We start from the raw sequence: 27990 nt of genomic DNA, 5'->3' as shown, positions 1-27990 counted from the left end.
CATCAATGTATTGTTTTCTATAGTACCAGTTGCAGCTCCAGAAAACCACTGCAGTTTTCACAGGAGGCATCCTTAATAGGTCAGGCACTTTCCTTGTCAGTGCTCACATCAACCACAGTTACAGCTGACTCCTTTTTTTCCTGCTTAAGTTGGGGGTTGGGGACCCCTTTTAGCTGGAAGCCAAATTCACTTTTAAGATCCTGCCAGAGGTGGACAGGGGTGAAGACAGAGTGAGTGAGGCAAATGGAGCATGGCAAAAAGCACAGTGTAAGTTGAAACGCTTAGTGCCAGCAGCTAAGCCTTAGGAGAGGCATTTCACAAAACTCAGGAAATTATTGAACAGTTGGTGGTTGAAGGAAAGCGGGTGGGACCATTTGAAAAATTCCAGAGGAATGGATTGGGGCTGGATTTGGCCCCCAGGCCTGAGATTTCCCACTCCAACCACCTGGCACTTCACAGCAACCCACTATGGTGACTCACCATGACAGTTTTTTGTGATGTGCAAACCTGCCCTATGTATGGTATGATCATTGATAGGTCTTTGGTGAAATCTTCATACAAACCACTTATAATTATTTTATTCTTAAAACTAGTTTTGTTAAAGCTTAGTGGTAAGAGGAGGAGATGTGCATCCAAAGTAGGTACTCTACCACTGAGCTACAAGTCAGGTTCAATCTCTGGAGTCTTCAGGTGTGGCTGGAAAAAACCCCTGCCTGAAATCTTGCAGAGCCATTTCCAGTCAGTGTTAATACCAGTCTTAAAAACTTTCATTTTAATAACAATGAAATTTTAAAATTAGAAAAATATAAAGGTTTCCCCTTGATGATAAGTCCAGTCATGTCTGACTCTCGGGGACCGTGCTCATCTCCGTTTCCTAGCCAAGGGAGCCAGCGTTTGTCCGCAGACAGTTTCCATGGTCATGTGGCCAGCGAATAGAATCAGCGACCTTTTGATCAACCAGCACAGCAGTTTAAACCACTGTGCCACCTGCATCCCTCAGAAAAATATAAGCCTACAAATAAAAATTACAAAGAATCATCAAGCATCCTTAAATGTTACATATAATATCAAGTATTTTCAAAAAATTGCTGTAAATAAACAATTACTAGCCTTTCTACTCAGTCACTTTTTTTAGAATTTAGTTAAAATTCATGGTAGCATCTTCTATTCTGAAACAATTTTCTCAAAAATTATACTCCCTTTTAACCTGTATTTTTCCATTTGTTATTCACCTCAATAGAGAATACTAGACTTGATGGATCAAGAGCCTGACAGAGAATAAAGTAGCTTCCAACAGCTTTCAGTGTTGAAAGCAGAAAAGGAAAGAAAATGCTTCAGGTGCTACATACAAGGGAAGGCACAAAATGTGTGTGTGTTGAGGATGTTGGGTTTTACCTATCAGGCCATCCAGGGTTTTACCTTATGCATTTACATAAGATAGATGCACATTAATAGCAAAAAAAGGTTTCCATTAAATCTCAAAGGACCACATAAGGATGCTTCTGTTTTTGTTTTTTAACTACAAAAAAGGTAGTAATGGTTACATAATCGAAAATCAAACTTCATTAGCATTAGGGTAGGTATGGAAAGACTGGCAGTTCTTCCTGCTTTCCAACCTGAGAGGAGGATATGAGCGAGTATCATGAGATCATTATGACCCACGGGCTGCAGACTTTTCACCCAACAAACTTGCCCGTCGAATTTGCGTGAGAGATGTCAGCCCGGCATCCAATTTGATGCCTTTAAAATTTTTATTTATTGCCTCCTGGGGCGGCGGTGCAATCTGAATCTTCTATGCTTGTTGACACGAGGGAACTGATTGCTTGCTATTTAGCTGCCGGGTGCGCAGAAAGAGGAGCGCCCTGCAGGCCCGAACAAGGGAGGAAAAGGAAAAGGCGGCAAAGCCCCTCCATTGACACAACCTTCTTCCAGCATATCCCGACCTGCCAGCTGCCCGCAGATAGAGGACTTAGTGCCATCCTTGCTCCTACTATGCCCTCCCTTCGTCAACTCCTGCCTGCTGGAAACGCCCGCGCTTCTTTCTCAGTCCGCTCATTCCCCTCGCGCGGTTTGCGTTAGCAGATAGCCCAAACTGAACGGATCCAGCTACACATGCTATGAGAATAGCTCGCCTGTCGTAGCCCAAGCAATTCTTGCACAGTTTCAGAGCCCATCTTTGATGTGGGCAGAGCGTTCGCCGTTTCTTCCTTCGCTGCCTCTGATCACTGGCGCTGCAACCTGTCAAGGGCCCACAGCTGAAGGCGGCACTTAGAACAGCATGAGCGCTTAGAAAATCCGCAAGCATATTATTGTTTACTTTCGAAGTGGAGGAAAGGGAGGAAGAGAGACACAGATGATGGTGAAGGAGAGTGCCCGGCATAAAAATGGCGGACAGTGTGATCTTCTCTACGAGAAAAGGGAGGAGAAGAAAGCAAGGCGGCGACGGGAAAGATGAGAAAAGCGGGAGGTAGAATTGGATAGATTCTCGCGAGATCTCAAGCGAGGCCGGAAGAGGTTGCGGATGGGGAGAGTAAGCGGAGTCCACCCGCCCTTTCGGCTTCTCATTAGTACGTGTGCGTAGGCGTCGTTGGACTCTTCGGCAGTTACGCCGCGAAGTGAGCGTAGGGGCTTTGGAGAATCGGTAGGGCGGCGGTAGTAGTAAGAGAAGCACCACCATCAGACAAGGGCGGGGGTATCTCGCTCCGTGCCGCCACGGCTGAGGGGGACGAACGTCAGCAATAACAGCCGCCGCCGCCGCCGCCAGCACTATGGGTGAGTCTCCATCCCGAGCTCCTTTTTCCGTCAGTGTGTGTGGGGAAGGGGCGAGTGGAGATGCCGGCTCGGGCGGGGGCTGTGACAGCTGAGGAGGAGGGGAGGGTCCGTCCGCGCCCGTTTTGAGGCGCCCGCAGCCGCCTCCTGCCCATGACGAGGGAAGCGGTAACGGTGACCATGCCCGGGTACCGTCGCGCTTCCTGCTCGCCCTGCATGGAGGGCTGAGCGCTGCCCACCTGGTACACTCGCACGGTAGCTAACCGAAATCACGCTTGCTCCTGTGCAGTCCTGGTTTCGGGACTGGGGAAGGTGGCAGCTTAAGCCCCGCGGAGGAAACTCGCCATCTCCCTCCTTTGAACTCCTCATAACTCCCGGGATAAAGCTCGTTTCCTTTCGCTGAAGAAACTCACCCACCCCATTTCCTTTTATGCTTAGGAGACCTTTTTCTTTGAGTTTCCTACTGCCAGTCCCCCCGCTCCCCGATTTCTTTTTCTGTTCTTTTAGTCTGAGGCTTCGAGCTCCAGCCTTTGCAGTCTTTTCACCCCGCGCTGCGAGCAATGCTGGCTGCAGCCTCGCCGCGCGCGCACGCGCTCCCCATTTCCTGCGTCTTGTTTCATAGCGGGCTTCTTTCTCTTTCTCCCCCCCTCTTCGGTTTTTTTTTTTTTTAATGCAGTAAAACCAAACACGCTTGAAAAAGAAGGCCTTCCGTGCTGCTTTTCTTTCCCTGCAACCCTTCTCCCAACCACACCCCGTTTTGCCCCGCAAATTTAGGATGGATGGAATTTGATTGAGGAATTGAAGGACGCTTGAAAAATATGCGGGAGACAAGCGGGAGGGACCAAGAAATCCCAGCACAGGAAAGAGGAAGGGCAGAAATGAAGGTATATTTGGCAGTGTCAGGGGATTGGACGGATTGCAATTCGTTCTCCTCCTAGTTACTCTTGGCCTTCTATAAATAAAAGCTGTTATAATTTGAAGGCGCTTTATTTGGGAGGGAAGTTCTTAAACGTATTAAAGATTGCGAATGTGATTTTAGTCCTGTTTGGTCACACCCTGAAAGAGCATTCTGAATATATTACTGTGTGGGTGGGTGTAGCCATGTTACGTATTTGAATTAACTGAAAAGGTAGTAAACTAATTCCATCTACTTTAGTTCACCATTCTAGAGATGCCTGTTTTAGATAGCATTTCTTTCAAAAGACCTTTGGAAAATTTAAATGTTTTATGTTTTTGTTTTTGTTTTTTTGGAACTGCATAAGACTGAAATATTTCCTCATTCAAACTAAAAGAACCGAGTGCTTGTTTCATAGTAATGTAGCTAAGCACTTGCTTTTCTAGTTCTAGAATAATTATGTATGCAATACTTTTACATGTCATCAGCATTGCTTTATACATGTTTCACATTGAACCTATAAAGATAGTATAAAGTTGACTGGACTGTATCCCAAGCATTTCAAACATTTCATAATTTCAAATATCTGAAAACAAATATCATCAAAGCTTTCAATAAAAGCCAGAAAACTAGTGGCCAAAGCCTCTTTAAAACAGCTAAATGTAACTAGGATTAAGCTAGTATTTGCCATTGCTAAGTCTTTAAAAATTAATTGGAAAAGAATAGTGGAATGTTCTGCAGGCTAAGCACTCATGAATAAATTGTTTCCTATTTTGTTAACATTGGGTATATTGTAATTTGAGGGATAAGCAACTAAAATTTAAGCAAAGTGTGGGCAGCTTGTGCCCCCCCCCCTTGATGTTGTTGGGCAAGCACACCGATCAGGTCTAGTCAGCACAACTAGTGATGAGGAATGATAAGTGTAGGCCAAACTGTCCAGAAAGCTACAAATTGTCCATCCCTGCTTCACGCAGAACCATTCATTATTCTCTATAATGGTTTCTGAAAACCATGTTTTCAAGAATATCTTATCACCTAAATGTTGTGGGTGTAGTATGTTTTAGAGTTGTAGAAAGTGTAGAAACTGGCTGGATCAACACCCCTAGAAGGGAAGCTTACAACAGCTGGGATTGCTTAGCTTAGAAAAAGGATGATTAGACATGATAGAAGTGTTAAAATGCAGTGTGCTTCTATAAAATGTAATGATTGCCACCAATGTGGATGGCTTCAAGATATGATTGGACAAATTCATAGAAGATTGAGGCTAACATTGGCTACTAATCATGATGGCTAACTGAATGCCATCTGCAGTATCAGAGGCAGTATGCGCGAGTGTGTCCCATTTGCTGAGAATACTGTTGCACTCATGTCCCGCTTCTGGGTTTCCTGTGGACAACTGATGCACCACTGTGTGAACAGAATGCTAGACTAGATGGCCTCTGGTCTGATCCAGCATGGTTCTTAAGTTCTTCATGTGTTCTAGTGTGGATTCAGCTCATTAATTTATGCCTTGATACATAAGAGATGAGATGACTTAAATATCTGTACTTCTGCTTCAATCACTTCTAAAGTTGCAGTTGAATTTAAGAGTGTGTATGTTCACGATCTGTTACAAGGTGGATCATGTTATGTTGATGGCTCAATGGCAACAAAGCAACATGTGCTGCTAAAATGAAGTAACTGAAGAATTAAAAGCACAAAAATGCCTGTTGCTTTTTATTAAAAGATATGTACTTTAAAATTCCCATATATTACTAGGAAATAAACATTGGAAAAGCTCTGGGCAATTCGTTCATATTATGAAGACTTGGTCTTTAATGAAATAGCATCACATTACTTTCACATGACAGCTTTTCTATTCTTGCATCTGTTTTCTAGTTTTCACTGTTCTAGTAGGAAAGCAATGCACAAGTAGTCTTTGATGTTGTGTGTATTGAATAATACAGTTATGAGGAATGAGCAAAACTAATTCTAAGAGTATACAAAAATGTTGCCATCTGGAATGGTTGGCCTATTTAGAGATGAAAAAAGAGCAAATGCTCCAAAGAAACATGAATTCATGCTAAGTCTCTGGTTAAACTGACCTTTGGTAAATTATCACTGTGGTTAGATTCAAACTGTGCTAAAAGGAGGGTCTCAATCAATTCTATGTTTTACATGTTTAGTATGGATTACTGATGCTTTCCAATATGGGTTGAAAGTTCAGGTCTCTTTGTGCTTACATACCTGTATATAATTGCCAAGCATTGAAATTATCTGTTTAGACTAGTGAAATAGGATTATCAATAGTATTGTAAATGGGCCTATACATATGTTGTAAAAGTATAAACACTGGGACCTGATAGGGTAAGAAATGCCCTATATAAAGTTTTTAAATATCTGTAGTTCCTTGCAAATGATGAGCATACTTAAGTTATTTCAGAAATCTTGGTTCAGCCCTTTGTTAAGTAATTTCTGGCTTGGGATGCATTTGAGCACAAATAGGAAATCAAAGTCATACAGTGGTGTGATGTGTTGACATGTGACCAGGTTTTTACATGTGAGTCATACCTGTTTGATCATGGATATCCAAACACTGCATGTCATACTGCGGGAAGAACAAGAGCTAAATCATGGATGCTAAAGAGCTAAATCTGCTTGGACACATGGGGATCTCAGGAGGAGCAGATGGAATCTGAAACTCTCTGCTCCTCAGGCCTAATAGAACAAACTCAGCAGGTTAGAAAGCTCTGTGATTATATCTAGGTAAAGCTGCTTGGTTTTCAAGCACCATACTGCTGGTGGTATGAATCTTTGATTGGAAGGTTGTTAATGTAACTTTTTATTGAACCAGGAAGTGTTCAGCCTGAAACATCCTTTCCAACCAGAGCAAGACTGCTAGTAACAGCTGAGGAGGTACAGCCACTTGCCTGAAAATTATTGCTGTACTCTAGGCAGTTGGCTCTGCTGGTTTATTATGCCTCTTTGATAATACTAAGTTAAAGTCCAGTGCATATAATAATGAAGTTTATACAAAATAATTCGTATTAGCATAAAACATGCATATTGTAGTTTGAAGTTCAGCTTATATGTTTTAGTCCAAGCCATTTTTAGATAGGTCTTGGGCTAGTCCCCGAAAGTCAGAAACGAATGATTGTTAAACTTACTGGCATATCCAAGTCTTAAATTCCTGGAGAACTGTGTGTCTTCCTGAAAACCTTCAAGGAGCCATAGAAGATGGCTGAATGATTGTACCTAGTAGACCTCTAAGACATACTTTTCAGACCACATCCTCTTTTATTTATATCCTCAAAGCCCAGTTTGAATGTGGGCAGCATTGTGCTGGTAGCCTATGATTTTCAGAGCTTTTATGTAAAAGGTAAGCATATTCTAGATATTTTGTGTTAATGTAACCTTGGAGATAACTAGTAACGTTTAGCCCTGTTTGGATTTAAGTTGTTCTAAGTTGGCTCTGACCTTTTAACTCCTATCTTGCTTGCAGGATGGCTTCAGCTGTTACTTTTTGTAGATGCAGGAAGTCTTTATCACTGCAAGTTTGTTTTAATTTCAGCAATATTTTGTACTCAGTTCTGTGAAGTGGGTTTTAATATTTCTCACCTGGTCCTCTTAAATTGCTTGTTAGACTGATCCATATTACATAGACATGATTGCTCTGAATATCTACTTGGATGTTTTCTAATATTTTAGTGGTGGCGTGCTTGTTGTCAGTAAAACATATGTGATAAAACAGCTTGGCAAGTTAACTGTCAATTGTTTAGTCCATGTTAATAAGAACAGCAGTCATGGGCCTAAAAATACACAAGATTTTAAGGAAATATAAATCCCCTTTATCTGGATGCATTTGTATTCTGGAGGTCAGGTTAGTAGCAGAGTTTCATGTGATGGGCTTAATCCAACCTGCTGTTGCTGAGCAGGCTCTGGCTTATTTGTTCGTTCATTCATTTATTTAATTTTTTAAATGCCCGCCCTTTATGTTGTCTCAGGGTGGCTTACTCCTAGTCCCAAGCAGAGGATTACAGAAGCCCCTTTTCCTTATGTTTAAAGCAATTGTAGACAATTTGCTGCTTTCCATATTTTTGATTACAACTTCTGTAAACCCCAGCCAGCATTAGCCAATAGTTGGATATTATGGACATTTTAGTTCAACTCTGGATACACCAGGTTGTCTATCTTGGGCCTAAAGTCCATATAAAATTTTGAAATTGGGAATCATCTGGAAACCTAGCTTGGTGCTAATCGATTGGGTCAGCGTTCTGATTATTTGCATGCAAGCCAAGCCCAAGGCTTTACCCTTAGGAAAAGACAACTGATGGACTGGCAACTGACAACATGTGCCCCTTAACCTCCATTCCACCCCTTATGGCTTTACCAAGGCCTATAGTTTTCAGCATTAAACCTGAATCACAACATCTGAAAGTGTCACTTCTAATACAGAGCTGCATGAGTAGCTTTACTAGCACAGCATGTTTAAGAGGCTATGGAATTAATGTTGTTTGAGCCTGTGGATGGGAGAACCATTTTTGCCATTAGATGACTTGATATTTTATTGTTATGACATTGCATTTATATCCTGCCTTATTTCCTTTTGTGAGTAATCCAAGGCTACATACACAGCTTCATTCTGCCATCACAACAACAACCATGTGTAGCAGGTTAGGTTGAGAATGAGTAAAAGAAATACTGTGGAAAATCATCATCATCATAAAGGGAGAGCAAGTGAAAAGGGAGAGAGAAAGGGCCTCCAAAAATACCTTCCTACCCTGCCCTTCCGGAGTGGGAAATTGCTCCAGTATTTCCTTGCTTCAAAGAGGATGCACTGGTGAGTTTGGCTAGAGATATTCACATTTATCCAATTTCATGAGGGTCTTGCTCCCCTGCAGATGTGGAGGGCTGACTATACATGAGCTGACTTATATACAAATTTGATTTAACAAAGAATTTCCATTTTCTCAGGATCAGAACTTGTTCATAATCCAGGGTCTGCCTGTAAATCTCATATGAGACTATTAATAAACTACAGTCACAACTGTGCATGAGTGTTGAACAGATGCATAACATAAAATCTTTAAGGTTCTTGCCATTCATTTTGCTGTCCTGCTTTGTTGTTGTTTACTTCATTTTCATATCCAATAACAAACTCTCTGGGCAGTTCACAACAATTTCTTTAAAGACTTCAGAAGAAATACAATAAAAATACAGATAGCAATATAATAAAAACACAATATAAAATAGTAGTATATAACCTAGTTTAAAATTTCAAAATACAGAAATATAAAAATAGTTCACATATTTAAAACAATTGAATAAAACAGCCAATATAACCCAATACATACCATGAAACACCTGGGAACAGAGTGCAGTTTTAACTTGATGTTGAAAAGATGACAATGGTGGTACCAAGTGAGCCTCAATGGAGAGATCATACCATAATTGGTGGGCCACCATTGAGAAGGCCCTCCTCCCTGTTGCTTCTTGCTGAGCCTTCTTTGGAGTTGGCAATTGGAGGAAGGCCCCAGATACAGTTTGTAGGGTCTGGGTAGATTGGAGTAGGAAAAGATGATCCAGTAGGTATTGTGGTCCCAAGCCGTGGAGAGCTTTTTAAGTTAAAACCAGCATCTTGAATTGTGCTCAGCAAAATATAGGCAGTCAGTGCAAGTGGGCCAGAATTGGTGTTAAATGTTCCAACCATCTTGCCCCCATTATTAATCTGTCTGCTGCATGTTGCACAAGCTGCAGTTTTTGAGCGGTCTTCAAGGGCAGCTCCGCATAGAGCATATTGCATTAATCTAGACAGTACTGGAGCATGGATTATTGAAACTGGCTATCCCTGTCCAGATAGGGGTATAGCTGGGCCACCAGCAAAAGCTGGTAAAAGCACTGTGTGCCACCAAGGCCAGCTGAGCTAAAGGTAATATAAATTGATCAGGGAGCACTCCCAAACTATGAACCTTTTCTTGCAAGGCAAGTGCAACCTCATCCAGAAGAAGTTGAACACCTGCCATCTAGTCAGAGGATCCACCCACTAACAGCATTTCAGTGTTGTCATGATCATTAGCTCTCATCCAGCCCATTGTCATGGCCAGGCATATGGTTTAGCACATCCACAGCCTCACCTGATGAAGATGAAAAGAAGTAAAGCTACATATCATCAGCATACTGGTGGAAGTGCACTCCAGAACTCCTAATGACCCCACTCAGTGGTTTCATGAAAATTTTAAGCAGCTTTGGGGAGGTGGGGGGTAAGGCTTGATCCCTGAGGAACCCCATGCTAGAGAATCCATGTGGCCAAGCAATATTCCTCAAGTACCACCCTCTGAAGCTGACCATTGAAATAGGAGTGGAACCACAGCAGTACTGCCTGCTAACATCTCAGATGATTTCTCCAGAAGGATGGTTAATAGTATCAACAGCTGCTGAGGGATTAGGAGTATCAGCAGGGTATATCAGGTGGTCAGGCTAGTTTAGATTAGTTCTTAATATTTTCTGTCCAGCACCTGCTAACCTACGCTCTAAATCCATATTTTGGATATTGGCAAGTTCTGAGCATTTGTCGTATTTCCAAGTCAGAATTTGGAAACTGATGGTCCTTCAAACAAGGTGGGGATTTGTATAAGCTAACAGGAGGCCAGGTTTCAGATAAACTAGGATCTTGGGTTTACACATGATGCTAAGCTATGCTAACCAATCTCCAGATGTGTTGTATTGCATTGGCCATACTGGTTGGTGTTAGTAGGAATTGCTGTTTAGAAGATCTAGGAGGCACCAGATTGGGTAAAGCTGACTAGGTCATCTATATCAAATCTGTTTATCTGCTAGCACAAGTGGGCAAAGTAATGTGGGAGAGAACAGGTTGTATGCACCAGTGTGTATCATGCATATTGCAGTTTAATAAGGCAGAAATTCTGATAATATGACTTTTAGGAGCTGCAAATACTTTGGCTAGCTTTAATAACTTGATACATTGCCAAATTAGTGACCAGGATGGGGAGAGCATTTATTGAGTGTTTCTTTATGGACCATAGAGGCATTAAGATGTACCTCACTAATTGCAAGTACATGTGTGTATTTGTGTTCAGGGGTTCTTCTGTGTTGAAAGCAGGATTTTTGGTGGTTTTAAGGTGATGAGACCAGAGAGAAAGAATAGAATGCAAATACGTGACTGAAATATTTTTGCTCCAACATTGCTTTATGTTGTAGTTCTACTTTTACCGGTTATAGAAAAGCACAGTTTTATTGGCACAGAGGATAGACAGCTGCAGAATTGATGCCTCCACTCCTCACATTGTAGAGTTCTTATCCCACCAGAAATGATAGCTTGTAACTAGATGAGCCTCAGATTGGAATGCATTGGTCAACCCTACCTCCATGATTTGGGCAGGAAATTTGACCCTTCATTAAAATATTCCAAAACAGTTTTGCTATTTAATATTAAACATATATAAAGAAGGCAAAATCTTAGCCAAAGGAAACATTCTATCAAAAGATGCACTAGTTTTATATGAATTAACATCTATTAACACAATCTTAATTTCACCCAGTGCAGGTTCTAGATACAATACAAATGGGTTGGATCACCCCTTGCCTGTTAGAACTTATTGCAGAGATTGTCTTGATTACCTGTGAAAAGAAATAAAATTTGCTGTTGCACCAGATGAAAGGATAAACTTAGCACATACAGATATTTACAGCTCCTGCCTTCTGCTTTTTATTGTGGTCTACAGTCAATTGTAATAATAAAGCAAAACAAGCAAATAAAAAGCACTCATCCTTTTAGTTTTCTAGCTGGTGATAGAGGCCCAAGTGTTTCCTTTCTGCAGTTTCAGGGCAACTGGCAGATGGGATAGAATATAGTTTCTGGTTGGGCAGGTGAGGGGAAGGAAGCAGCCTCCCAGCTGCTCTTCTCATTGCAGGTTCATGGCTTATCTATGTACGTTAAACAAGGCATGTAAGCTGATTCAGGGCCACAAGGATCCCCAGTTGAGCATTAGGTTTGATAGCAATGCTGATATCCTGGTTTTGCTTTATATCATATGCATTTTAATTATTGCTTTACACTTTTATTAAAGCAGAAATGTTAGAATGGAGAGTAAATTGCTAGAGATATTTCTTATGGACTATACTTTTATGTTATCTTAGGAGGGCAACTTTTTTCTGTTTTCAATAATAAAGTAGTCCTGTTGGAGGGATTTTGAAATACCAGAATATTAACATGTTCTGTGTTCTTGAAATCACATATAGGAAGGGATCTTCCTTTTTTAAAAGGTTTGATAATGTTTTAACTGAAGGTTGCTTTAAAAGGATTAAAGATATAGCCATTCTAGTCTTCAGATTCATCTGTAAGGCAAAGTGGGAGTTCTTCAGTTTTAATTGGTGCTAACTTTTAGAAGACATAACCTTTGGTCTACATTTGTAGCTTAAGCAGCATTGCATGCAAGAACAGTTCTCAGCTAAGCATAACATTCCATCTCTAGTTCCTTACAGTCTTTCTGCTCATGACTATGTTACTCAGAGTAGCTTGATCAAGTACAGTTAGGCTGAATCTTTTTCCATGCTTAGGAAAGCCCTGTTTAATTCAGTGGGACTACTGCTACTGAGTAGATGTGGATAGGATTGCCATATTAGAAAGTGTACTTAGAAGACAAACATTTGTTGGTTCTTTGTGCTTCTCATAAGACTAAGTTGCTGAGCCCATTGATGTATTTGCTTACTTTTTCAGCTAAAGTACTACAGAGTTTGCTTAGATTTTAAATGAATACTTATGAATTTACTTACCAAACCAAAACAGTTACTTTCCATCTAACTTTTTTGAAAAGTTCTGGGCACTGATTACAAGTGAATAAATTAGAGAGAAAAAGATGTTAAAACATTTTTCAAAACTGAAAATTAAATCTTTTGTGTGGGATATGTGTAACTCTAATGGTCCCCATTCAGCTATGAGACTTACTGCATGATTTTAGGCCAGTCATTGATTTTCAGCCCAATTTACCTCACAAGATTGTTGTGATGATAAAATGGAAAAGAGGACTATGTAAGGTCCATTGGGCTTCTTGCAAGAGGAAAAAAATAGAAATATAAATTTCTTTAGATACAGGCACAACTATTATTCTGAATCACAGTATTTGCCACTTGTCTTAGTAAGGTACAGCTGCATAAACTAACTTGTTTACAAATTCAGCTCCCCATGACTTTGTCTGATTTGCTGTAATATGCAAGTACAGTTGAATTGTGAGTGAGTTACTTCCTCATTGCACGTCTCCTTATTGTATTGCAATGTGTACTTTAGCATTGTATTAAGTATTCCAGCATCAGTCTTGTTTGGCCCCATATGTGCTTCATGCTGTGAAATTCTGTCATACATATCTTCAGTTATCTTACAAAGAACAAAGACAGGATCATGCTACTTTCATTATGCATTTTTCTTGCTGTCAAATGTAGCTTCATTCGCACAGAAAATGTGTAGAAAGTAATGAAATTAACCACATCTGTGTTAAATTCTCTATTGCCAAGTGTTGAACTACTTAAGGAGTAAATTAGTTTTGAACAGTGGTGATATGAATGCAAACTTGACTCTTCATCATTAAAGCTATATTGACATCGCATTTTCTTGCTACAAAATCTATACAGATGAACTCTTTTTTCAGATCATTTGACCTACAAGGTTATTTCCATTGTTGAATTTCTGCTGAAGTTGCTTGTAATCTTCAGGGTGTTGGTTACATTTTCCAAACTAACAAAACTTTTTAAAGTGTTTGAAAGGTACCAATAGGCTGCTATGCTATGTTTGTCAAGTGCTGAGAAACACCGAGTTATGAGAAGGGAAAGTATTTTCTTGCCTTTGAGCTGGAGTATTCTCAGCTACTTCTAATCAGTGAAATAACCTTTGAAGGCCTATGTTTGACAGCAAATTAATTACTATAGTAATGATGTCTCTTCAGGTTGCTAAGCAACTTCATCTTTGTTCTACTGCTTACCTCTTCATTCAGAACAACAACTAATTGTGAAATCAAAAAAAGAATTAGAACACAGCACTGGTCTGTCATTAGAACAATTGATAAAAAAAATTCTTTTGTAGTTATTACCATTTTTCATGTCCACTCATTGGCTTGTATCTAGCATTACAGGCCCATTCATGCAACAGGACTTCCTCATCCTACTCCTGCAACCACCTTGCCTCCTCCTAATTATTCTTTGGAGGGTCTTCCAACCTCCTACAGCATATATGTGTGCCGAAGGGGGAGCTGCATGCAGGAAGGGAAATCTATTCTGCCACTGGTTTCTTTTTCACTGGCAGTATGACACTATTGGACCAAATCTGAAGAGTCTGCTTTCCATTCCTGCATGAATTTCCTTTGATTTGTATGTTATGTAATGGGAAAGTATATTGTGTCTGTGCATTGATGCATCAGTATCAGTGTTGATTCAAACTGGCTCAAAACAAGAAAAACTAGGAAACATGAAAATTAAGTATATTTAGATCAGTTCAAGGAAGAAGAGGGATTAAGAATTTCAGGTGTAGCTGAGCCATTATACAGCAACATGAGTGAAAGCCAGGTCCATACTGCAACATGATATGATAGTATTTCTGATTGTTGGGGGGCTTATTGAAATGTTCAGTGACCATAACATGGTTACCTGCAGTATTGCATAATAGAATTCTGTCACTACTGTGATGCACTTTCAGCTGACAGTCAACTGTCCAGTGAACTGAAGAAAATTGTTGCATGCCTCAAATTGCAGAATCCTAGATAAAGAGACCTATAGTAAATCACATATATAATTAGAAACCTTGTGAAACTTTCAAAATGAGGGCCATTTTGTTGGTTGATTGAGAAAAGTGCTGTTTTTCACATGCTGAAAAGGCTTGGCTTTAGAAAAATATAAAACATTTCAGTTGTGCAAGCCAAGTTTTCTTATTTCGACTTGCAGCACTTAATGACTTTTTCTTGGCTGCTATTTGTATTCCAAATGATAAAAACATTAGTAACTTGGCAGTTGTTGCTTCTCTAGATTGGAAGATGGCAATGAAAGTGGTTTTCTACCTTCCTCATCTTGAGCATTTTCTGCCACTGTTATGATAAACTCCCACTGAGCCAGTTAAGGCTCCATGACCATATGCCAATTATATGTATGCAAGCTTTCCCAAAAGCGTGCTCATACAGTAGCATGTAAAGTGAATGTGTTCATTTGTACCAGATAGAGAGTTAAAAACACATATTTGGATGGATGGGGGTGCATATGGGCATGTTCACACATGCCATCGTATCTTGAATATATAGCACCTTGATTTGTGGATTACACAATCAAAAACTGGAATTTGTTTCCTCTGTCTCCTGAAAAATCTATGTGCTCACTGTTGTTGCTAGTCGCGAAGTTGTGTCAGACCCATTGCGACCCCATGGACAGCATTCCTCCAGGCCTTCCTGTCCTCCACCAACCCCCAGAGTCCACTTAAGCTCATGCTGACTGCTTCAATGACTCTATCTAGCCACCTCATTCTCTGTCATTGTGCTCACTACGTGCAGGTAATATGGTGACAATTAATAAATGGCTGTTGTAGGAACATTCAGAAGCATAGTTGCTGTTTTCCATCCAGTCTTGCTCATGATTATATGTAGCAGTTGGTGGATAGAAAGGGCAGAATGTACTGCCAGGGAAGGATGCTCCCATGACAGAAAGCCTAGGGGCTTATGAAACTAGTACAGAGTTCTGCTTATAGCTGCATTGCCCCTTTGACATGTTTTTTGAAGTGCTTGTTGTCCTTCTATCCTCCATCTTAATACTTGAAATACAGTTCTGCTACCACAGCAAGATCAGCAGCTATTGTAGAATCTGTTTCAGATGCAGTTAGGAACCATGGTTTCCTGTCATGAGAATCTGCTGTGGTGAGGACATTTCTTTCTTGCTTATATGTTAGGGAAGATTAGAAGCTCCTTTTTCTGAGCTAGCCAAATGGTTCTCCATTATCTTGGAAGCTGAGAAGCTGTCATTTATTCTGAATATGGTTAATCTTGGGGTCCCCAATCTTGTTCTCACAGTAACCTTCCTGAGTGTCCTCCAGGCTTCATGCCCCCATTTATTTATTTATACTTTATATTCATTTTAAAACTGGGAAGCCTGGTATACTAGGAACCAGAACTATCTAGCAGGATCTTGAATACAAATAATGCCTCTGAGTCAGGAACTTTTAGAAAGTAAAAATGGCAGATGGCTGCAACCTGGTCCTTTGTTTTGGAGCATTCCCCACCATGCAGAAGAAAACAAAAGGTAAGCATGCATGGTTGTGTGTGTTTACCTCAGACCTCACGTGTGCCTTGTTGTTTGGCATCACTTTGTCACCCCCCATGGCATTTTTGACTGGTTGGAGTCTTCATGGCAGCCATTTTATGAGAGACTTATGTGAACTTTTCCAAAACTGAACATGTGTTCATTGGCCCAAACAGTTGGAGACTACTAAGCAGCCAAACCATAGTTTGATCCTGGATTGCATACTTTCTTTCCCACATCAGTGGTACTCCTTGTCCTCTTAGTTTTCCATTCTATATCTGGCAAAGCATATGGTGAACCATATAGTATAAACATATAGTATATAAACATGTAGTGTTTCACAGATTGCTTCTTCCCACTACTCCACTGGATCACTGAATGTGTATGGTACTGTAGTAAGGAATAGAAATGTGCAGGGGTGAGGTAGGGGAATGAGGGAGTGGATAAATTATCAGGTGGAACCAGTTTTTCCAAGGGCTATTTTCATTTCTTTCTAAAAATTGAAATTTTGGATTATGAAATAACTTTCAGTTAGAATTATAAATGAATTCTAAACATGAGGAATGGGAAGATATTTGTGTATAAGTTAAAGTTGTAAAACAAACATCCAAAATCATTTGATCCAGGGACATTTTATTAATTGTTTCTGTGAGATTGCTAGCCTAGTAATTTCTTCAATTTCTTATTAAATCATTGATGGAGATTTAGGAAAGCATCATGTTCCACTCAATTTTTCAATATGTTCAATATGCTCAATTTATCAATATGTGACTAAAATTATTATTATTATTATAACATTTCTATGCCGCCCCTTGCCAAAGCCTCGAGGCATAGAAAACATGTATTCTTGATAATTTAGATTTTGTTCTGGGCTTTGGCTGTAATGAATTTTCTGCCATTTTGAAAATGTATGTTTTGGTGTGGGTGAGCTGTATCTTATAATTTATGTACAAACTTGACTAGGGTAGGGTTGGCTGTCAAGTTAGTTAACAAGCCACCTACAACTCTAAAACAGGCCATGGATTTTGGGTGGCTTGTTAGCACTGAACAAATCACACTTGCACAGTTTGCATGCTGTGCCTGAACTGGCAATGATATGGGTTTTCTGGAAAAAGTAGTACTGGAAAAATTTCTGGAAATTTTTTCAGGGTTCTATATAATGTTATCTAATTTTTGCTCCCCAGCACACATTTTTTGTGAATAAATACACACAATATTTCATATTTAGTAAACAACTAAAATGTACTTTGTTTAAATTCATTGTGCAGTATAAATATGATCAGATTTTTTTCCAATATCTACAAAATATTTGAATTGAAATATTTGCTTAGGGGGAATTTAAATTAGCCATGCAATATAAGTTAAATTACTATATTCAAACACATTCAAAGCTTTATGTGAAAACTATATTATTTGTAGCAATGCAAATGTTTATTTTTATTTAACAAGGTATCTCTACTTCTGAAAAATCACTTTATGTACAGAGGGGTGCAAAAGTTGGTATACAGTTTTTATTATGAAAAAACAATAGTTTTATTAAGTCACAATAAGGATGACATACACATTGCAATTAAGTATAACCTCTTAGGTTCTCAAATTGCAGGCCTTCAGCATGTACCCATTCCCGTAGTCTAGTTTCTACTACAATCAAGCACACTTTGGCACAGGGTGAGGAACTCTGTATAACTCTTATAATTGTATACCTACTTTTGCACCCCCCCCAGAGAATGAGGTGGCCAGATGGAGTCACTGAAGCAGTCGGCGTGAGCTTAAGTGGACTCTGGGGGATGGTGGAGGACAGGAAGGCCTGGAGGAATGTTGTCCATGGGGTTGCAATGTGTTGGGCACGACTTCACGACTAACAACAACAAAAAATTATTTTAGTCTGTTTTATATATTGATTATATTTCCAGTGCATGGGTTTGCATTGATGTCCTTAACAAGCTAAATTTAGCAATTTTTTTTGCTGTGGAGGAGTTTGTTATCAAATGTTGGCTGCAGCCTGCCAATTTGTGGGGGGGGGGCACATGATGAATTGCATAGTGTCATGTAGGATGCGACCCGTGAAATATGGGCAAGGGATAAAAATAGCTCTTGGATGACATGCTGTTGCCCTTTCTTGTTGTATCATTTTAATTAGATTTATATCCTTCTTTTTTCTTACAAAGAACTCAAAGCATACTACATAATTCTCCTCCCCCTGCTCTTAATCTTATCTCAGCAACAACAACCCTGTGAGGTAGGTTGGGCTGAGAGTCTGTGATGGGCCCAAAGTTACTCACTTGGCTTCATGGCTAGATGGGGACTAGAACCAAGATCTCCTGAGTTCCAGTCCCACACTCTTAACTACTACACCACTCTACCTTTCAGTGAAATTAGAGTTTATTTGTGATTTATAAGTATTTTTATTAACTATAGTTGAGGAATGAAACTATTAGAAACATACTCATCACATCATATTTTTACACAGTTAAGTAAGCTAACCAGCAGTATACTATAAAGCACATGAGGTTGTTCCATTAAGCACACAGGCCAATCACTGGGAACATCACAAAAGGCAATAGAAGATAGACTGGGTCTGTATGACATGGTAACCCATCATGGGCAACTATTCACAGTGAATTGTCATGATATGTGAACTGTGACTGCTTTCTGCAGAGTTGATTTTTTAGGGGTCTGATAAACAATAGCTTTCACAAGAGCATGGAGTCTTGATTGCTGTCAGAAATAAAGGCTTTTTTTAAACAGGCTTTTTGGCCTGTTTTGGGTTTTTCTGGCAGGCACCTGTACAGCTTTGAAACATGTATATGTCCCTGTTAAAGAAAACTGTTTAATCCTGACAGAAACTATTTTACAAGAAACCCTTACTTTTGGTAGCTGTCAAATAGAAGTGGTCCTAAAAATGGGGTGGGCTGCACTTTTCCACATCCCTAAACTCCTATAGGCTTGATAAGGTCAGGAAAAGGTAAAATATCGGTTCACACTGAAAACCTAGAGGATCTTATTGTGCAAAGGGTGATAAAGATGCAACACCTCTTTCTCAAGAAAAGATCTTCTCATGGCTTTGTTTACACTTCACCACTTTATGTTTGACAGCTGTGAACTGAAAGTGAAATAAAGTATTTGAAGCCTTAGTTAATACCCATGGATGGTTCCTGCCTTGCTAGAAAGCATTTATGAGGACACTGACCAGGAAAGACATCAACATTTGGATAGTCAGATCTGTGCACTTTAAACTACCAACCACAAAACAGTTCGTTAAAAAAAAACCACACATTTCTGGCATCAAAAGATATAAATAGGTGGTGAACTAGCAACTGCATCTCCAATTGCCTCTTGGGTATTTTGGAGGGCCTGCCACTTTGGAGTTCAGGGAGAAGGGGCAAGTCAGGTTCAGCTCTACAGGTCTCTGGGATACCTGTAGCAGGACTGAGGGTGAAGGAGAAATAGACAACCCATGGTGACCCCGATTGTTTGTCTATAAACAGTACATGCTTCATAGCTTACTCTGAAAGTTTACCATGCAAACTCCCTCATAGACTTTTTGCTCCTGATTGTTATTGCCTTATGGCCATTTGATATTGTTTATCTCTTGGTTAATCTTGCTTATCTTGTAGACTCAAGTTAATTGGAATGAGAGTTCAGGATTGTCCCTCATAGTTTGTGTCAGTGTGTACTATTGATTATTTTTTGCCTAATGTGTCTTGAGAGAAAAATACAAAAGTGGTATTTTTATCACAGGGTAATTCACTGTTTCCACTGTGTGAAGTTTTTAGGGGAATGATAGAATTATACATTCTGGAAGGCCTTTGAGTCCCACTTCCCTGCTCAGTGCAGGACTCAGGTTTCCCATCCAGATTCTAACTAGGCCCAATCTTGCTAAACTTCTTAATATTAGGCAGGATTTTTTTATTATTATTTTCGTGTTTGTAACAATCTTGCAAGAAATCTGAAAGTGTGGATATTCATATGTATTTTGTTGCAGTAGCGTAGGAACTAGGTAATTTTAATTGTGTGGTCTGAACAAATGTAAGTAACTTTTTTTTCTGTTTTCTTCTTGCTAAAACACTTCATCTGTCTGGTTTTACTGAACTGCTGGAATTCATCTCATCTGGCTGTGTCTTCCTTATTCGTGGACCACTGAAATGATGGAAACATGTTGTTTACAAAGTAGCTGTAAGTATTGATTTTCTAGACAAATCTGTCTATTTTTCTACATGTACTGTTGTTGCAGGGGGATCCAAGCAGCTTTTAGCAAGGCAGCTATTATCTGGAAGGGTTTTGAATTTACCCAGCTCTTACATATCACATCTGTAAGATATCATTACTTTCCCTTTCTCCATACATAATGCCCATTATTATTATTTAGCACTACATGGAATATTGTTGTAGGAGTGGCGGGGGGAACCTACTTAATGGTATTCTTGACACTGCTAGAAAGAAGTGACACTGATTCCTGGTCATATATTTTGTGTTCTTTTAGGAGCTGATGCATATCCTAAGCACTCATTAAGATTTGTTTCTGAACAGTGATATCAGGCAGAACGTTTTTCAACATAAAAATGTTCCTTGATGATGTTCTACAATTTTAGAAATGGAAAAAATTGTATTTTTCATTAAAGATTTAGTAACCAAATAAATGGAAATAACAACATTGAGTAGTTTGGAAGTTTGTGATTATCTGAGAAACTTGACTGTAGTTCATGTGTTCCATTAATGTAAGGAAATAGGATAGTGATTACTGGCTTTCCCCAACTGTCATACATCTGCTGTCCATGACCTTGACCCCTACATTTGGCAGCAGATGTGGCATACTGTAGGTACAGTGAGATTGTATTTCTAATTGGGGACTCTGCTGTGACAAGGGTGCCTACACCCTACTGTGGAGCTGGAAATGTGGGAGTTAAAACTAGAGTCAGATCACAGTCTAGCTGTCTTTCTTTCCCATTGCAGGTTGTGCTGCAATGTCAGTAGTGCACAATGTGTGACCCTCCAGATATTTTGACCTATATCATCGGTCAGTTCTTCCTAGCAAAGGGAGTGGTGATGGTTCACAGGAAAAGTCAGAATATTTGGAGGGCCACCAGTTGCCTGCTCCTGTGTGATATGTTTCTCTGCTTTTTTTTTTTTTTTTTAAACTCTGTTCTTTGAAAGTAGTATACCTTTCTCAGCATGGCAAATCCTCTTAATGGGGTAAGATGTAGTACTGCTGCTGCAGGTTGAAACATATTAGAAAAGATACAGTTGTATATTGACTGATCCTGTGGTTGATCCATTTGGCTATTTCTTTTTCTTGTACTACAAATATTAAAACATAAATCTTGACTGGGCACTGTGGAAGCTTTACAGGAAACAAAATGATTCAAGGAAATGCTAGCTAATTAAGGTTTAAGAACATTCAGAAGATAACAAGCCAGAATTATATTTATATAGACTAAATAAACCATAATTACCTTATTCCAGACTGCGTAGCTGAGACTCTTCCAGCTCTTCCTAAAATGAGATTGGCTTCAAAATAAATAGTCACCTAGCCATGGGTAATGGATATACTGGAAGTGTGCTTCTTAGCTGGAAATTATCCTGCAAGTAGTTCTTTTTGCCCTTGGGGTCAGTCAGCATCTGCTTACCTTGAACAGAAACTGCATGAGTCTGGAGTGTCCTGGCATTGTGTATTCAAATATTTTTTAAAAAGTGACTGTAAAAGTCTTTGCAAAGAAGTGTGAATGGGGTAGGGGAATAGAAGGTAAGATATCAAAAAGACTTTTTAATAGTTTACATGTGATTCAAACAATTGTACAAATGTTCATAACAATTATAAAAACATTTTGGAAAACAAGTATTTTAACTTCAATTTTTTAAAATCTTAGCAACAGAAGAACCTTGAAGGTTATGTGGGGTTTGCAAATCTCCCCAATCAAGTTTATAGAAAGTCTGTGAAGAGAGGGTTTGAATTCACACTTATGGTAGTAGGTAAGTTTGAATTTTGATGTATGTAATTAATGAATGCATTGAATCTTTCAAATGATAACTGTATTAATCAAATACAGTTGAATGCATTGAATCTTTCAAATGATAACTGTATTAATCAAAAAGTAATGTTTAATCAATTGATCTACCTATTGCCATGTTGAATGTGAGATTTTGGATCTTCAACTTCTGACAATCATTATTGTGAAATGACCATTAGATAGTTCAGCTTTGCATGCAGTTGTGCCTGCTACAGGAGATGAAAATTCTTCAACCTGCTCTATTTAACAAGTGATATAAACTATTTGTGTTGTGGTAAAAGCTAAATAAACTGCAATTCTGATGTTGCAAGAATACTTCTGAGTATAACTCTATCTTGGATGGTGGACAGTATACTTGTGTGGCATTTTCTGTGGTTAAAGCATCTGATGAGGCTTTAACCACAGAAAGGCAGGGGTATGCGTGCTCAGAGATCATTTTCTCCCAGTGCCTTGGAGCCTGCTTGCTCTCAAGGAGACCTTTTCTATGAGCGAGTCCAAAACGATCTCCTTGCAAGCAAGCCAGCACCTTGCTATGTGTGCACATGCACACATGACAAGCTATGGTGGGCTGGATCCAGCCCACAGGCCGTAGTTTGAGGACCCATGCTTTATGCAGTTCATTATGTAAGAATCACAGATCATTACAATTTCATGTATGGAATTACACATGATTTCAATACATAAAGAGTAGAATTTGATACAGGTGAGAAATTAAGTTAAAATGCTTTGCCTTTGAATCTGCATAATTGTTTAATGAAGAGTTCTGGAATTGGCTCTTTCATCTATTTCATCTGGAATTGGCTAGATGACAACTGTCATGCTACTTGGTGAAACAGACTGCTACTTTCAAGGGTGACTGGAACTTGTTTATGTGTGTAGATGTGTGAGAGAGAACCCATGCACCTACTTTAATAACTACATAATTCAATTACTAATTAAGACCTTTTTGATCCCTGTTAGTATTTTCCTTCATAACACAATCCTGCATCACTTTCTTATTCTGCTTTTGAAATGGAGATAGGGATTGGAAGCTTTCTCTCAAACTCCATACACATACGTGGATTTACTGCAATATATAAAGTGTTTTGACAAATTTTTAACATTGAACTGCTCTTAATTTTGCCACAGTTTCAAACTGTTAAATCCACATATGAGAGCCAGTATTTAAGTAGTTAAGAGCATGGACCCCTTCAGGCACTCTGGATTCTAGTCCCTATGGAGCCGACTAGGTGACTTTGAGCCAATTATAGACTCTCAGCCCAACCTACCTCACAAGGTTCTTGTGGGGATAAGATTGAGAACAGTAGGAAGAGAATGATACAAGCTGCTTTGAGTTAATTGTAAGGAAAAAGTGGAATATAACTCTAATAAATACATGTTAGTTCAGGTATTGAAAATAAGGTAGTTTTACTTCAAAATGTGGGCTGAATGAAATTCACTTCAAGTTAGTAATGTCTCCTGCTTTAATCATACTATACAGCTTTAATTTACTCTGTTTATAGCCTGTAAGTGTTTTGAAAATGGTTTATATCCTGCCTGTTATTTTTAGTGACCCAGAGGGATGACTTCATGTTACTTTTCCAACTTCTTTGGTAGGATTTTGCTATTTCTTTACCTCAGAAAAATTTTAAGGGAACACTTAAGAAAATGGTAGCATTTCTTGTCCTGCATTATGTCGGTATGTTTAAGTTGGGAGCTCTTGGTCATGTGATAACCTTTAGGAAAGATGTTAACATGCAAGCGTAAAATGCTACTGAAAAGACTGAAATGATTGGAGCATATTCTGTATGTTTTTGGGTTAATTTCTGGTGCTGGTTTTGACTTTTAAAGCCCTAGGTGGTTTGACACCTACCTTAGGGGACATCCTTACTCCATCTAGACTTCTGATTGACATCTGAGGCCAGTCTGTGTTGAATAAAATTTGGCAAGTATTTACTACAAGCAGGGCCTCTGTGGTGGTAGTGCCAGTTTATAGAATGCTCTCCCACAGAGAGTTACAATGAGCCTCAATGGCATCCACTTTCAGGTATTGGACCAAAACACAGCACTTTCTTTAGGTCTTGCTTGGTTGTTGGCTTTGGTTAGATCATTGCTGTTCATCACTATCAAAATTGTGATTGTGGACTTAGTAAGAGGGAATCATGTGTTATTGCTATATTTATTCTTAATTCATCTTAATGTAAACTTTCTTTTTTTCTGAAGTATATTTTCATAAAATAAAGTATATAATGAGAAGCTCCTTAATACATTATAATATTACTGATGACTAAACCAGTAGTCAGTAGTTTGATATTTAACTAATAATATAATAAATACTATTTATACTGATAGTATGCTTGTATGAATGCATACTGAAATGCAATCCAACCACTTCAATTATGTGGCTTTACTTTACAGCCCTGTTTCTCTGTCCATGAATATATTCCCTGAACTGAATGGCACTTGTTCATGTATAAACAGCATTATGTGCATTAGAATTCCACAGTCAATGGCTATACAAATTAAATTGAGTTACTGTCTTTTAATCTTCAGGTCTCCTAATCCTGCCTGTAACATTTTTCACATGCATCAGAACACCAAGGGGCGGGGAGGAGGAGGAGGGGGAGGAGGGGAATGGGACAACATTAAAGCATCACATTTCTGATAGGTCAGTTTTGCTTGAAACTCCGATTTCAAGCTAGAATATCTTGCTTGACAGTGGTTGGAAACATTTTCTATCTGTACAGTTCATTTCTTTAAAGGAGCTTTCTGAGGATGTGTCCAGAAGTATCTCATGTTGCTTTAATATCAGAAAAAGCCAGGAGCATTGTGTCAAAGTACTCTTCTAATACCACTTTCCTCCTATCACAAGAAGACCTAGTGCCATATAAAAAGCAAGTCTGAAAGGCACTGTTTCAGTGTGTGATATGGAGGTTTGGATTAAAAGATTTAGAAGAGTGATTTCACTGAATTCTGGTTCATGATCCACATTCTGCCATATAAATCAAATAGTATAAGGTTATAATAAACTGATTTCAAATATAAAAGCCCATATTTGGTAACTTTGAAAGATAAATTGTTTTTGTCCTGCTCTTCTTTTACAGAAAATACAGCCATCAAAAGCACTCAATAATGAACCCCCAGCTTTCAGTTAGAAGTGTAAAAGTAAAGAATTGATTCAATTCCACATTAGTTTCTCAAATATGTACAATTGGATATCTTGAGATGACAAACCTTAGGTCTCAGCTTGCTTACATGACCAGAAGGTAAATCTCATGTTGTATAGATTTAAAATAAATTTTATTTAAAATAAAATAAAATAAAATAAAATAAAATAAAATAAAATAAATTGTTGCTCATAATGACTGCTCTTCCTCCTCCTGCTTTCACCTTAAGTGACTTAATTCAGTCTGTACTGACATAGCATATCCTTCAGTGCTCACAGCAAGGCCTCAGCATTTTAAAGTCCAAAAATTGCATGAATGAGAATTTTCCCAAACATTTGGGGGAAGGTGCTGGATGTTTTCTGCTAGGACTTTGGAAAATGGAGCCATCAATTTCAAAGTAGTGAATTACTGATAACTTTACTAAACTTTCGTGCATATAGCTTGTTGTAAAGTGGAGTAACAACAGTATAGAATTAAACTGGCGTGACTTTATAGCCACTGTTCTGTCCATGGATGCATTCCCTGAACTGACTGGCACTTGTCCAGGTATAAAAAGATGCATATGATATAGAGGGCAGAAATGTCAGGAATTCATCTGTGCCAAATTTTCTGATTTCATTATTAATTGCTTGGATGGCTGCATTTATTTTTTTATTTGATTTTATTTTTGGGGGGGGTAGAGGGGATGTTAATTTAAATGCACTCAGAAGCTGGATTTGCTGTATTTGGTTCATTTCTCTGGTTATTGGTGTAAAGTTCCTGCATTTCAATTTCTTTAGCTAAACTATTGCAAGAGATAAAAGTCAGCTGAAATATCTGTCTTCAAGAGAAAGCTGTAGAGGAACAAAGTAATTTATTAAGCTTATAACCTGAAGAAGCTGCATATAATCAATCCTGCTAATTGTTGAACCACATTGTGATTAAATAAACAAAAAACAAACTTTACCTCCAAGTGTTTAAAATACCTTCTGTTGGAGACTTTCTTTGACATTATTTTTGAATGTTAATATTTCTGTATTTGCATATTGTTTGGGCCCTTAACTAAATTCTGAATTTATTGTTGACTATATTTGTTTTTGCCACAATCTGTTGAGCACTGAGGCTCTCCTGTGCACATACATACAGTGCTACATCCATGGGATGCTCCATAAAATGTTGGTAAAATGTAAATTATGAACATCTTAAAATATAGTAATCAAATCTGGGGTGAACATATTTTGGATGTTAGCAGGAGGGGTTAAATGTGTTCAGGAACAAATTGAATGCTGAGGCAAATGTATCCCCTCTCCCTGCCTGCCCTATTTCTCTAAAACCTGGATGCATTGAATGCCCTCTAGCAGAGGACTCACACTGGGTTTGTAACAATAACTGTGTTCTCATTGCCTCATTATCCCATGATGATTTATTGAAGAGCTATGGCTTTGTTCTAATAATTCCCCACATGTAGTTTTTGGATGTGGATGTGTGGGTGAGGTCAGGTGGCCTGTTATTTCAGCTCTGGCATTAAAAGGGGAATAATACTTCAGTCCACAGATTGTTATACCCAACAGGCTTTTTGCAACTGTACATGAGTCTCTTGGTTAGGGTGGGGTAGAACTGAGTAAATTCTAAAAGGTCACATAAAGACAGTAGAGGAGACCTGTCTCACTACTTTGAGGCAGCTGGGTGAAATGATAGCTTAAAGAGGAAGTTCTGAAAGGGGATGAGTCAAAAAGATCTTGTACAGCAGCTAGTTGATTTCTGAAATGGTTAATGTAGCCTTATCCCAATTAGTTATTGGTCAGTTACATTGAATACTATTTTCTTCAACTCTGCAGAAATGCTGTAGAGGGTTGACATATTTCACATAGCTAGTTGAGCTCAATATCATTTATAAGCTACCACCAATAGTTGCTCCCCCCCCCCCCCCCCCCCCCCCCCGGTCTGTGTGTATGAAATTACTGCTGGTACCTATTGGCTTAAAAGGCTAGGAATGCTCAAGTTTGGTGTCCTTTTGGGGACTTGACAAAGCTGAAGCAAGATGTCCTAAAATCTGCAACTATGTATTAAGATCAAGTTTTTAAAAAAAAACAAATCAGAACCACCACTATGTTCTTCTGTCATTGAAGGCCAGGGTATATAGCCCCCAAATTCTTCTTAATTGGTTCACATGATGTAGTTGCTACATCAGTAGTTACAGTATTTTATCTTGTAGGGGTATGTGTAACTTTTTCAAAAGTCCCATTAGTACTTAGTTTTTTCACATTCATTTTCATTCTAACTCATGGTGATTCAGGTTTTCTATTTTTAGTTGCTTTGTACTGGAGGAACTATTTTGCATTCATTCATAACTTTCAATTCCAAGAGCAGAAAGGGCCTCTTTCTAAGCAGAATGGGCTCAAGCTGTAACCTGAAACACAGTGTACAAGTCATGAGGGGGAAGAAAACTATTAAAATGATGTAATTTTTTGTGTAGTATAGACAAAAGTTAGCAGTTTTTAATGGCCTATAAAAGGATTTGGAGTACTAGAATGCCTGAAAACATCATGCTTTTAGGATGGAAAACACCAAAGTAAAAAGCAGCAGAAGATTGGCTGCAAGCCCAGTTGAAATCAGTGAATAAACAAATGAAAACAAACAGAATGAAAGCTATTTTTTCTTTGTGTGACCCTAGCATATACCATGCATATTTAAACATTTTAGAGTGATACTTTTTTGTTTCTGAGGCTTTAAATATTAAGGCTTGCATGATTTTTTAATGGTCATGATTTTTAATTGACCCAATCTTGGCTGTAAGGGAATGCATTGGAATTTGTTTCAGCTGAGATTAAAGCAAGTATGAGTAGATGAATGCTTGGGATATCATGACCAGGTGATGGGACAGAATGTGGTTGGATATTCCTACCTCTGGGTTTGAGTAATCCATTTT

The 27990-nt window shown here is 38.9% G+C and overlaps 1 protein-coding gene across 3 annotated transcripts in view; it reads left to right on the top strand.

The window, feature by feature from the left end:
* The first annotated feature begins 2527 nt into the window (after nt 1–2527).
* Nucleotides 2528–27990, top strand: part of SEPTIN7 (septin 7) — an 87810-nt gene continuing 62347 nt past the window's right edge. The window contains exons 1-3 of one of the 3 annotated variants that reach the window (XM_044454540.1): nt 2528–2772; nt 20100–20104; nt 21796–21898. In XM_044454540.1, coding sequence (XP_044310475.1) covers nt 2769–2772; nt 20100–20104; nt 21796–21898 — 112 coding nt within the window. In that variant the 5' untranslated portion in view covers nt 2528–2768. Of the gene's footprint in view, nt 2773–3734; nt 3737–20099; nt 20105–21795; nt 21899–27990 lie in introns of all 3 variants that reach the window. The other 2 variants (XM_044454549.1, XM_044454556.1) reach the window with 2 other exon arrangements.

Source organism: Varanus komodoensis, unplaced genomic scaffold (genome assembly GCF_004798865.1).
Source record: "Varanus komodoensis strain SLA01 unplaced genomic scaffold, ASM479886v1 scaffold10, whole genome shotgun sequence".
NCBI lineage: Eukaryota > Metazoa > Chordata > Lepidosauria > Squamata > Varanidae > Varanus > Varanus komodoensis.
This window is presented reverse-complemented; position numbering and strand designations above follow the sequence as displayed.